The sequence below is a fragment of the Canis lupus genome, chromosome 9 (genome assembly GCF_048164855.1).
Source record: "Canis lupus baileyi chromosome 9, mCanLup2.hap1, whole genome shotgun sequence".
In the NCBI taxonomy this organism is placed as follows: Eukaryota; Metazoa; Chordata; class Mammalia; order Carnivora; family Canidae; genus Canis; species Canis lupus.
This window is the reverse complement of record NC_132846.1, coordinates 38,182,190-38,195,041: the sequence shown is the minus strand read 5'-3', so window position 1 is coordinate 38,195,041 and position 12,852 is coordinate 38,182,190. Positions and strand designations below refer to the sequence as shown.

Genomic DNA, 12,852 nt, shown 5'->3' with positions numbered 1-12,852 from the left:
TAGCTGGAGGTAGGGGGTGGTGGTAAAGACTACAGAGAAGAGGGAACTGGATAAACTTATAAAATGGTCCATGCATAAAATCAATCTTAACACAGGAAAGTTTTGAAAACTGAACTACATTGAAAGAATACACAGGCACAACATTCTAGTAGGGGTGAGGATGTCATCGTTCCTTATGTACCATCTACCGAATCTTTTTTTTTTTTTAATTTATTTATTTGAGAAAGAAAGAGAACACAAGCAGAGGAAGGGGCAGAGGGAGAGGGAGAAGCAGGCTCCCTGCTAAGCAAGGAGACTGTTGCGGGGCTCCATCCCAGGTCCCCAGGATCATGACCTGAGCCGAAGGCAGACGCATAACCAACCGAGCCATCCAGGTGCCCCCCCCCACCCCCATCTGCCAATTATGATAACAGTCAAGATAAAGGAAAATGAATAGACAAAGACAATATTGGAAATATTATGAAAGCAGTTTTGACCTTACTGGCCCTCTAAAGTCTTAGAGACCTCCACCATGCAGGGTTGCTAGGTCCACACTTTGAGAACGTTGGAATAAAGAGGGGCATCCAAAGAAGAGTCTCATAGTGGAGAAACAGACCAAATGTGGCAACCATGTGTGTGGTTACTCCTTGCAAAGCACCAAGCTTATTCAATAGATTGACAAAAATTGAGGAAATAAACCTAAAAGTAGATCTTTCCTTAAAGAACATACAGACTAGAGAAAGGGAAAAAACGAAAAAAGAAAGAAAAAGAAAGAAAAAAACTTAGGAAGTATAGATAAAATGAGCAATGGATTCTGTTGAGAATCTGTTGGACATTTGTACCTATTGGAGAGTTTAGAAAGACTTCAAAGAGAAAACAGCATGTGATTTGGCCACAATGGGAGAGAGAATCCCTTTTACAAAAATAATTTCAGGTTCCTACCTTCTAATAATTTTATATGGGCTGATTTATGTCAGATAAAAATGTACATGTTTGTCTCTAGGATCCAAATCAATTTATTAAAACTAAGATAGTCTTACCTTAATTATGAGTAGCTAACGGCTGTGATTACATCTCTTTTACTGTAGAATAGCTTTTGGGTGTTAAGTAGCAACCAAAAAAAAATCAAGATGTTCAAAATCTCAAGAAAAGGACATGCAGTAAAAATCAACATTTACCATTGAAGAAAACCTCTTTGAGTAGTTTCATATTCTAAACTCTGAGTCAATTTTAAAGCAAGAATTCAGCATGCAATTTGCTACACAGAAAAATATTATCAGTAGTCAAGAATTCTCCAGTTTCCAGGCATCCGTCATCCTCTCAATAAGTCAAAAACAATAGTTTGAGATGAATAAAATCACAAATAGAAACTTAAAAGCTTAAGTAGTCTCTTACCCCCTTACAATGCTTCACACACTGACAAGGCACCTTAATAAAATCCATTTGCCCCCATAAGAAAACAGCTTCTCTTTGATGGAGTTCTCATTCCCCTTATTTTTCTTATTCTGGGACCTTCACTGACTTTTAGCCCTAATTTCATAGCTTTGTCCTGAGTCCATCTTTTAACTTTTCCAAAAATGAGAACTTTGAGTGTTTCAATTTTTAAAAATTCTTTTTTTTTTTAAGATTTTATTTATTTATCCATGAGAGACAGAGAGAGAGAGAGGCAGAGACACAGGCAGAAGGAGAAGTAGGCTCGGGCAGGGAGCCTGATGCAGGACTCAATCCCAGGACCCCAGGATCACAACCTGAGCTAAAACCAGACACTCAACCACTGGGCCACCTACTGGTTTTTAATTTTTAAAAATTTTTAAATTTTTAATTTAAATTCTTAAAAAATTAAAAATTTTTAAATTTTCAAAAAATTTTAATGGTTTTCATAAAAGTAATTCACAAAGCATATAGGCTTGTTTACTTGAAATCCCCCTCAGCAGCACCTCATTCAGACATGTCTTTCCCAATAACAGCTCCAAGACCAAAACCTCTCCTTCCCTGCCCCACCATCATTCCTACAGCACAACAGCTCTCTGGTAGGAGGAAAGAGAATGATTTCTTTTCTGAGCAAGGCAATTATCATTTCAGGCTTTACCGCCTCAGTGTTATCTAGAGTTTTAAAGAGGAATGTGATACTCCAAACAAAAAGCTAGTTGAAGTAGATGCTAAAAGTTTTACAGGGAGTATGGCTGACAGACTCAAAGATGGTCTCCAACTGCCCTCATCTTCTGATACTCACACCCTTGTGTAATCTCTTCTCTTTGAGTTCAGCAGAATCTCTAATTTGCTTCTAAACAATAAAATACATCAACGGTGATGAGATGTCACTTCTGTGATTCTATCACTTAGGATTTTAATACCTATCTTGCTAGGAGACTTCGTTTCTTGCTAGCTGTGATGAAGTAAGTGGATATACTGAAGAGATTCATGTATTAAGGACCTGAGAGGGAACTCCAGCCAACAAGAAATGGAGATCTTCAGTCCACGAGACTGCCAGGGTCTGAACCCAGCCAACAAGTGATACGCTGATAATATGCCAGCATAAGCCTGGAAGTAGATCCTTCCCCAGTCAAGTCTCAGGCCTTCAGATGAGAACCCAGACCTGACTGACACCTTAATTGCAGCTTTGCAAACTCCCAATACCCAGAAGTTCCATCCAGACTCATGACTTAACAGAGCTAGGAGACAGATGTGTTGTTTTAAGGCACTAAGTTTGTGGTAATTTGTTGCACAGCAAAAGATAACAAATACGGGGGGGGGGGGACAAATACAGGGGGAGCACAAAGAAAAATTATAATTACCACCACTAACATCTAACAATTGATTTTATGCTGATGGACCAGTCAAGAGGAACATTATAATGTGCCTCTAAAAAGCCTAAGGACAGGATGGTAAGAGTCTGAGGGATGAAGAGCTATCTATCCTCTACTTTCTAATTATGGAGAAGCAGGGGAGGGCTGGTTGAAAGCAGCCTAGCTGCTGGGGACTCTACAAACCTGAAGTTGACAGAATCAGTGTGGTTCAACCACAGTTCAAAGGAATAATGAAAGTGAAGAAAAAACAGATTGGCAGATAAGGAGAGTTAGAGCATGGGCTGAAATGCAAGAGAAACAGGAAATATCAAGATGGGCAGTGGGAGTATGAGATGGAGAAAGGTTACTCTCAGTCAGAACCTGGATTGCCAAGAACAGGATCAGCAGGGACATCAGGCAGATGAGGTCATCATGGACATTATTAGAAGACAACGCCTTTGTAAAGCTTGATAATGGGCCGACCAGAAATTTCTTCAGGTTTATCAACATCACTGGTCAGGCTTTTATAAGACTTCAGAACCAGGAGGGTATCAAACTCCAGGGAGACCCCCTAAAATAACATCCATCCAGTACTACAACCACCCATCAGTCATGCCCAAGGGAGGGGCAAAACTACAAAGTCCAAAGATATCACTAGGAGCAAGTTAACATAGAGGATCCCATAGCCCTTTTGGATCTTCCGTAAAAGACATAAATAGCTGTTGCAGTGCCTCTAAGAGCCCATCACTAAAATTGTCCTAGATTATTAAAAATTACATGTGTTCACATGCACCGCAAACCCACATGTTCATGGTACATGCTGCAAGTATACTTGTGCAAAACTGATAAGAGTTGGGAAGGAAAACGTCATGATTTAATACATCTATTTTAAATCTGAGTTGTCTACCTTAGGGTGATTTCTCCTAGATTCACTTCTGTAGAGTCCTATATTTCTAAACAGATAATTTGGTATTCATTTTATATTCTTCACAAAGAAAAGTGGAATCAATGACTAGGACTCCATTTCTAAAGGACAGATTATCTCTGCAACATGAACTATACATACACTACAGGCTGGATCTTGTAGAGGGTGAGGAGACATTTTTAATGCCTACTATGTGCACCATCTTATTTAATTTTTACAACTTCTCAGAGTGGAATAAGATAGCTCTGGGAAGTTAAACAATTTACCCGTGGTTACCCAGGCAGTGAGTGTTAGGTCCAATGTTCAGAGCTCAGGCACTTCTGAAGCTAAGCTTATACTTTCTTCCACTATCACAGAGTTCATCAGCCTTTTCAATTGTCTATTGAGCTAAGTCAGTGGAAAATCTAAGTTTCATTGGTAATAGATTAAAGGAGTCTATAAATATGCAAGTATGTAAGCCAGGGGAATTTTCACAGAGGGTGGATAAAATCATTTTATGTTTCTTAATCTTTGTTTCATTGCAAATCAAACTATAAAATGTGACACTGCATTCCTAAAATTAGAACTCTCAAGGATCTCATACTCTTATTTTCAATAAGAAAATCTATCATAAAGGGATGGTATCTATGCATACATTTAAACAACCTAAAATCATATGTGTATAATCTGTTAAGGGAAGTATAATAGTTGTGTATAAGAATTTTATTTGTGCTTCAGATACCTCCTTAATTTAGTAAAAAGAGCTGTCAAAGATTTTACCATCATTTTACATACATAATCATTGTTAAAAGGCATAGTGGGCATCTTTTTATCAATCTATTATGTTAAATAATAGCTAATAACTAAATGATATTCTAGTGACCTAAAAGAACAAATGTCATCCAAATTTACCATATGCAGGAAAAGGCTTATTCTTCCCAAGAGATCTGGCCCATTTCTATACAAAACATTGGAAAGTCAGCTCAGCAAGAAAAGGCTTCTCTGGGCTTACCAAATCAAAGATGCCATGCTGAAATTAAAGCAATGGAATTCTACTCATTCAGCATGAAGTTAGTCATTCTGACTTTCAGAATCTTTCAATAGGGTAACAGCAAATAGGTAAATCAATCCAGAATACTGTCTCCATACACATCTTTATGTTTTCTTCAAGTATTTAATTCTTGGTTGAAAACAGGAGGAGGAGTTTGGAAAACAGAACAAGAACAAGCAGCTTCTCAGATTCTTTTTTCTAAACTATTTATAATTACTAGGCTTAGTCAGCTTTTCAAACTTAAAACAAGCGTACAACCCTTGTATGTCAAATCGATATGTCCTCAGCACTAGGGTTACTATTCTAACCAATCTAACAATATCTAAATGCTATCATCTCTTATTTTGGAAGTGTTCCTTTTCCTAAGTACACTAGCAGCATGGGCGTTCTGGGAGGGAAAAAGTGTGCACAGAGGCCCACTGAGGCATCAGTGGTTAAAGCGACATGATATCTGGAATTTGCTTGCAGAATACCTTCTCTCAAAAACATAGTGGAGAGATAGATGCAATAAGGTTGGCAAAATACTGAGTACGTGGAGGTTTATTGTACTCTTCTCTCTTCCTTTTTATGTATGAGGTTTTCTGTGATTAACAGCTTTATTAGTGTTATGATCTCAGACCAAAATTAGGAGTCCAGAATTAAGGGTCTTTCAACAAGATTTTTTTTCAGAACATAAACTTAATAGTATTAGACCACATTACTTAGAACTACAGACTGTCATCCCACCATTGTCATTTCTAAATTGTTGGGTTTGTTTGTTTGTTTGTTTGTTTGTTTCTTTCTTTCTTTCTTTCTTTCTTTCTTAACAGAAGAGTTGCAAGAATAGTTCAAATAATTCCTAGATTCCCCAAATGTTAAAATGTCGCCACATTTTCTTTCTTTCTTCCTTGTATAACACACATATACATATAAATGCACACTTATGGGCAGCCTTGGTGGCTCAGCGGTTTAGTGCCGCCTACAGCCCAGGGCGTGATCCTGGATCGAGTCCCATGTCAGGCTCCCTGCATGGAGCCTGCTTCTCCCTCTGCCTGTGTCTCTGCCTCTCTCTCTCTCTCTCTCTTTCTCACTCTCTCTGTCTCTCATGAATAAATAAATAAAATATTTTAAAAAAATAAAAAATAAAAAAAAATAAATGCACACTTATGTACTTATTTCCTCCTAAACCATGATATTTGGTTCCAGACATCATGTCCCCTTAGCTGTAAATACTTGCTTCCCTTAAGAATATATTCTCTCCCAAACTACAATAAAAATATTATATTTAAAGAATTTAACTTTGACACAAGGTTATTATCCAATATATAATCTATATTCAAATTTCACCAATTACCACCAAACACCATTGTCCTTTAGAGCATTTTTTTTCCCCAATTTAGGGTCTGACCCAAAATCATCCACTGTGTTTCCTTGTCTCTGGTCTCCCTCAATCTCGAATAGTGCCTCAGCCCTTTCTCATGCCATAGACTTCTGTGGAATGTCTCTTGATTTGCATTTGTCTGAGATTTCCTCTTGATTAGAATCAGATTATACATTTTTGGCACAACTGGCATTGTGTCCTTCCACTGTCTCATACCAGGAAGCACAGGATATCCATTTGCCCCATTACAGGTGATATTAACTTTGATTATTTGTACAATGGAGTATACACCCATGTTTCTCTACTGTAAAATTAACATATTCCCCTTTGCAATTACTATAAGTCATCTGTGGGAAAATTCTCCAGGAATGTAAATATTCTGGTCTTCAAGTTTTCACACAATAGTTTAGCATCCACGGATGATTTTTGCATGAATCAATTGTTACTATGATAGTTACAAAGTAGCAATTTTCCAAGTCTTAGTTGGTCTATATTTTTTAATTGGCACTATTTGTAAGCTTTTTAATAATTATTAGAATTGGAAAGAAATTTACTCAAGAACGGGTCCATTTTCACTCAAAGTCAAGCAATTTTCTTTTAAATCCTGAACAGCACCTTTCTGGCAGAAGTTCCCATCTTCACCTGCTAAGGACCTGCATTTGATTTTTCCTTTCGCTGCTCTCTCTTCCTTCTATCCTGAGCACTAAGCACAGGGTAGAAATTGCTGATGGGGGCAGGTAGGATGAGGAAAAGAAATTCCAGGTTACTGACCAAAAGCAGAAAGGAGGGAATGGCCACTAGCAGAGGTGGCCTGTGGGGTAGCTTGTGAATGGACCAAGCCAAAATGACACAAGATCAACCAGTAAACCAGGAGCAACCAGATGGGGACCAGATGTTCCCCTTATGAAGCCAAATGTTTGTCAACACAGCCACAAAGACCCATCCACTTGAGACTTGCCTGAGATTTCTGGGGTATAATACAATTACATATTTCCAACATTGCCCAAACAGGCCTACCTATTCCTGGGAAACTATTCTTTTTTTTTTAATAAATTTATTTTTTATTGGTGTTCAATTTGTCAACATACAGAATAACACTCAGTGCTCAAAAAAAACAAAAAAAAAAAAACAAAAAACAAAAAAAAACACTCAGTGCTCATCCCGTCAAGTGCCCACCTCAGTGCCCGCCACCCAGTCACCCCCACCCCCCACCCACCTCCTCTTCCACCACCCCTAGTTTGTTTCCCAGAGTTAGGAGTCTTTCATGTTCTGTCTCCCTTCTGAGAAACTATTCTCATAAACAGACTACAGTGACTTCAATAATAAGGACTTCATAAGGAGAAATATTAGTAATAAAACAAATGACATAAATGGAAGAAAAAGAAAAAATACTTCACTGTGATTTGGAAACCCAAGATTATCTGGAACACTTGTTACTGGGGCAATCACGACACATAGTTCAAATACCTGAGTACCACCACTTTATATAATATACTGGGCTAACAGCAGTTTTTCCCTACTAGTCTTTTTTTCCTATTACAATTCTTCCAAATTTTTCAATCTTTTAGAGGTCTTATAACCTCAATTATCCAAATAAAAATATGAATAGCCCAAGAGGAATTTAGTTGGAGGATCGAAAGTTCCTTATCATGTCATGATAACTCACTGAAAACCAAGCTGAAGTCCTCAGCTTCTCCATTCCTCCTTGGGAATGGGCTCTTAGGCATAAGATATTTTTCTTCTATTTGTTACATTATTTTTTGTCAAGGTTGTAAGCTGCCAGGCAAATATTTTTAAAGTATCTCTGTATTTTATATCCATTTACATACCACATTCATAAAGGTACTTCTGGATTCCTTCCAGAAATGACTGGAGTAGAGCATTCAGATTTTGCCTGGCTTTAGAACCAATATTTCTCTCAAGCGGAAATTTCCTGGGGGAGAAAACGGGGAGAGCAGTCAGCTAGAGCCCCACGGCAGCACTGTGCCCAGGTGTGATATCTTCATGAGGCCATGTACTAAGCGCACAGCAAAAGGACAGGATTACTGAAGAAGTGACTGTCATTCTGTGCGCCCACCTGCCTCTCACCTGCAGAGGTGGTGAGAAGGATGGGAAGCACAGTAGCTTCAACACCATCTGGAACTTGTTAAAAATGTAAATTCTCAGGCAGCAGCCAAAGTTCCTGTATCAGAAACTCTGGGGTGGGGCCCAGCAATCTTTTAACAAGCTCTCAGGTCATTAGATACACATTTAAGTCTGAAACTTACTACATTAAAAGATAGATGATATTTCCCACACATTTCTTCTCCCTTCCCTTATTTTCCCTTTCACTATTATTTATATTCCCCAAATGAATGAGAACATATAATGTTCAGAAAGGGAGACAGAACATAAAGACTGCTAACTCTGGGAAATGAACTAGGGGTGGTAGAAGGGGAGGAGGGCGGGGGGTGGGAGTGAATGGGTGACGGGCACTGGGTGTTATTCTGTATGTTAGTAAATTGAACACCAATAAAAAAAAATAATAATAATAATAATAATAAAATGAAAATATTACCCAAAAAAAAAAAAAATAAAAAAAAAAAAAATAAAAGATAGATGATGATAGATAGATAGATAGATAGATAGATAGATAGATAGATAGATAGACAGATAGATAGATGGATGCCTGGGTGGCTCAGTTAGTTAAGCATCTGCTTTCTGCTCAGGTCACAATCCCTGGGTCCTAGGATAGAGCCAGGCTTCTTGCTCAATTGGGAGCCTGCTTCTCCTTCTCCTTCTGCCTGCCACTCCCCCTGCTTGTGTGCTGTCACTCTCTCTCTGTCAAATAAATAAATAAAATCTTTAAAAAACTATTAGAGAGATACCAGAGTATTTTTTTTTTAAAAAAAAAAAAGCTCTTGAGGTAATTATAATATGCAGCTAAGCTGAGAACTCTGTGTCCGGGAAAAGCCCTGGGCTCTAGTTTCAGAACCAACTTTATGATAACTATAAGAGGACTCTGGGACTTGAAGCTGTAAACATGGTCAAGATTTAGGGAGCATTTTTCAAGACAGTGGCTGAAAATACCTCCCTTCTCTTCATTTCCATAGTAGAAACACGTAGGAAGTCTCTCACATTACTTCTGAAGAAGAACAAAGACAAACTAATTATCCTCTACACTCTGGAAACTTTTCAGATTTCCAGCTTCATCCCAGCTGAGAACAAACAGATTTTAGACCATGCCAAAAAACCAGCTCATGAGATAATCTGATTGAATCTTATAATTTTTTCCACAAACAAAATAAATGGAATAAAGTTTGGTTCTTCAGTAGAGTTAAGTATACCATGTAAGGAAGTAGAAGAAACATTTATCTAAATACATTGGGACAGAATATGACCAATTTTTTTCTAGAATACCAAATGTATCATCTTTGCCCAAAATATAGAAAATGAATAACACTGTCCTACTGCATTTGTGTGATGCAAATGCCTATAGATACTTCACGCTCCTCCGGTTTTGTTTTCTTTAAGAAACACAAGAATAAGGCCATATGTAACGATCCTCCTCTTTGTTGGGTCTTACTTTGGTAACAAAAGCCTAAATCCATAATTTCTTTTCCTAGCCTCCCCCCCTTAAGAAAAGTTAGCCAGATCACCCTTTTATAAATGAGGAAAGAAAAAAGGAGGCTTGGCCAGATTAGCTGATTATCAAAACATGATCTACATTTTTTCCATTTAAAAAAGGGGAGAGCACGTTGGTGTCTCCACACATATAAAATGATGGTAAAGAGGGTGAGCAACCACCCTTTACTGAGGGCCAGCTCTGTGCCCATCACTGTGCAAAAGATACGTCAGCTTTGTCCTGACTTTAAAGATAAACCAAGGACATCGGAGGTGGCCCCGCTACTAGTGAACTTCAGAAGTTTAAAATACAGATCTGTTTGGCTACCCAAACCCATGCTCTCCACACTATACCAAACTGTGTGTTCTTGGCTGGGATAATAGCTTGTTTAAAAGAAAAATAATCATTATGGCAGACATGTGAACCCCCATCTTCCCATATTTGTCCCATCTCACCCCTCAAAAATGCCAACCAAAGCTCCTCTCTCACCAAGACATGCATTCGTTTGTTCATTCATTCCCGGATTCCTTCACATGCGCCAGGTGTGTGTGTGGCGAGGGCTCTGGACGCGGCACCTCTGCAAGGTAAGGATAGGGCAGGAGTGGCTGTGGCTCTGCTCTGAGCTCCCTCTGAGACCCTATTAATAAGTATCCAGCTTCCAGTACTTCTTACTTAACCAGCTTTCATAGACGTGCTTGCATTTCCAAAGCACCGAGCCAAGAGAGCGGTGGTGCCAGGATGCTCAAGGGAGGCCAGCTCAGCGCCTTCCCCACTTCCATTCAGTAGTTGTGACCTATGTGCGCGCGCCAGCCTCGCCCCCTCGCCCCGTGCGCGGTGACCAGACGCCGGCTCTGGCCGGCCCTCGGCTGCCCGCTGGGGACACGGCCCAGCGGGGGCCACCGGGCGGCCGACCGGGCAGGCCCCCGCATCCTCAGGAGGCACGCGGCGGGTCACCCGAACTCGAGGCGAGCCTTGAGCCGCCGGCGCCTCGGTGCCAGGGCTCCCCAAAGCCTGGGTCTGGCGCCTGGGGCACTGCCCCCGGGGCTCGCTGGCAGGCCCCGCGGCATCGCTGTGTCCCCTCCGCGGCGGCGCCCGCCCCCGGCCACAGCCCTCCCGGGCCAGCCGCCAGGGGCACCTGCGCCCCTCGGTCCCGCCGGGCGGCACGGGGTGCGACGGGCACCGGGGCGCAGGCGCTCCCCCGGGGGCGACGGGGATCCCACCGCTGCTCCCGCGAGCCTGGCACAAAGGCAGGCGTCAGCAGGAGGAGACCCCCCTTGGGCCCCGCGGCCTCCCCCCGGGGCCTCGGCGGCCCGAGCGCACTTACTGCCAGTCGCCATGGTCCGGCGAGGGGCTGCCGGGCGGCCGCCCGCGGCTGGGGTGGCGGCACCGAGCCGGCCGGGCGCGCTCCTCGCCAGGCCCCGCGCGCTCCGGAGCCGCGCCGCGCACCGCCCCTCCCGCCGCGCGCTCCCGCCGCGCCGCCCCGCGCCCCCGCCCCGCCGCCGGGTCGGCCCTGCCCCGAGAGCCCGGCCCCGAGAGCCCGCCCCGCGGCCGCCCCCCGCCCCGCCGCAGCCCCCCGCGGCCCCTCGCGGCCCCGGCCTCGCTCCCGCCCCCCGGACGATGCGGGCGCCCCGGCCGCGCCGGGGTCTGCCCGCCGCGCTGCCTTCCGCTCCCGCCGCGTTCCCCCGGGACGTTCCCGTTCTCGGCGTCGCGTCACCTTCACCGGTTCCACCTCCTCTGTGCCCAGGCTTCCTGCCCAACCCTGCGGCCTGGGACCCACGCTCAGCCCCGGCTGGAAAGAGCCGAGCGTGGAAAGGGGCTGAGAGCGGGAGGCAGCGCTCCCGCAGCGACCTGCCGGGACACCCGCTCAGCGCCCGCCGGCCCGCAGGTCCCAGGGGCCTGTGTCCCCACCCGGCACATGGCGGGCTCTCGACAGCCACCCGTCGCCTGGGCGGACGGACGGCTGTATGACCCGAGGCCTGCAGGGGCATGAGCACATGAGGGACCGACTACACGGCCAGCTGACTGCGGGCCGACTGGACGAGCGACCGAGTGACAGGTGACCACGGCCCAAACCACAGCCCCGCCAGCGAAGGATGGACGCCGGACGCCCGGGGAACTGCATCAGCCCGAATGAGTGAGGCAGGCGGCTTTGTGGCTTCATAGACCATGGCCGGAGGGCTCGGAGTCACAGCCTTCTGCGACACGTGTCTAGCTCGAAGTTCACACACTGATTTCTTTTTTTTTTTTTAAGATTTTATTTATTTATTAATGAGAGATACAGAGACAGAGAGACAGAGACACAGGGAGAAGCAGGCTCCATGCGGGGAGCCCAGCGTGGGACTGGATCCCAGGTGTCCCGGATCACACCCTGGGCCGAAGGCGGCGCTAAACCGCTGAGCCACCGGGGCTGCCCCACAGACTGATTTCTGATGGACTTGGTATATCGGCGGTGGTACGTGAGAACCCCAGATCCTTTACATAAAGAACCAAATAGCTCAAACATACGTTCTAAAGCACAAGGCAGCCTAGTTACTCCTTCCAAATATTATCTATTTGATGCATTTGAGGATCCACATTCAACCCACCTCATAGGGATCCCGACAGGGATCTTCCCAGCCCCAGGCTAGACACCAAGAAGACAGCGGGGTTAAGAGGTAGCTCCCATCTGACTGGGAAGAGCAGGGAATAACACAGGAGTCCTTTCTGATCAGTCCACAGAACACAGATGAGCAAGAGGTTGATAATCGGATCAGGTTCTACATCCAAAGCCAGGACAACCTGAGTGGGACCCACTGGCATCAGTTTTTTTGTTTGCTTTTAATCCCTGTGTGTTTAACACAGGTGATTCTGAGGCATACTTATATTTAACAAGCACCAAGATCTGGCTCATTGGTCTTCAGAGCAACCCTCTGGGGTGGGTCCCCAAAGCAAAAAGACTTGAAATGGATCAGATGCGGAAAAAGAAAAAAGAAAAAAGGGATCCCTGGGTGGCACAGCGGTTTGGCGCCTGCCTTTGGCCCAGGGCGCAATCCTGGAGCCCCAGGATCAAATCCCAAGTTGGGCTCCCAGTGCATGGAGCCTGCTTCTCCCTCTGCCTATGTCTCTGCCTCTGTGTGTGTGTGTGTGTGTGTGACTATCATAAATAAATTTAAAAATTTACAAAAAAGA

At 43.7% G+C, this 12,852-nt stretch overlaps 1 protein-coding gene across 8 annotated transcripts in view; it reads right to left on the bottom strand.

The window, feature by feature from the left end:
• Positions 1-11,417, bottom strand: part of SYT16 (synaptotagmin 16) — a 232,198-nt gene extending 220,781 nt beyond the window's left edge. For 2 of the 8 annotated variants that reach the window (XM_072838853.1, XM_072838863.1), the window contains exons 1-3: positions 11,009-11,069; positions 10,174-10,261; positions 7,910-8,013 (exon numbers count right to left, since the gene is read on the bottom strand). In XM_072838853.1, coding sequence (XP_072694954.1) covers positions 7,910-8,013; positions 10,174-10,181 — 112 coding nt within the window. In that variant the 5' untranslated portion in view covers positions 10,182-10,261; positions 11,009-11,069. Of the gene's footprint in view, positions 1-7,909; positions 8,014-10,173; positions 10,262-11,008; positions 11,116-11,398 lie in introns of those variants that run through there. The other 6 variants (XM_072838859.1, XM_072838855.1, XM_072838858.1 and 3 more) reach the window with 5 other exon arrangements.
• Between the last annotated feature and the right edge of the window lie 1,435 nt (positions 11,418-12,852).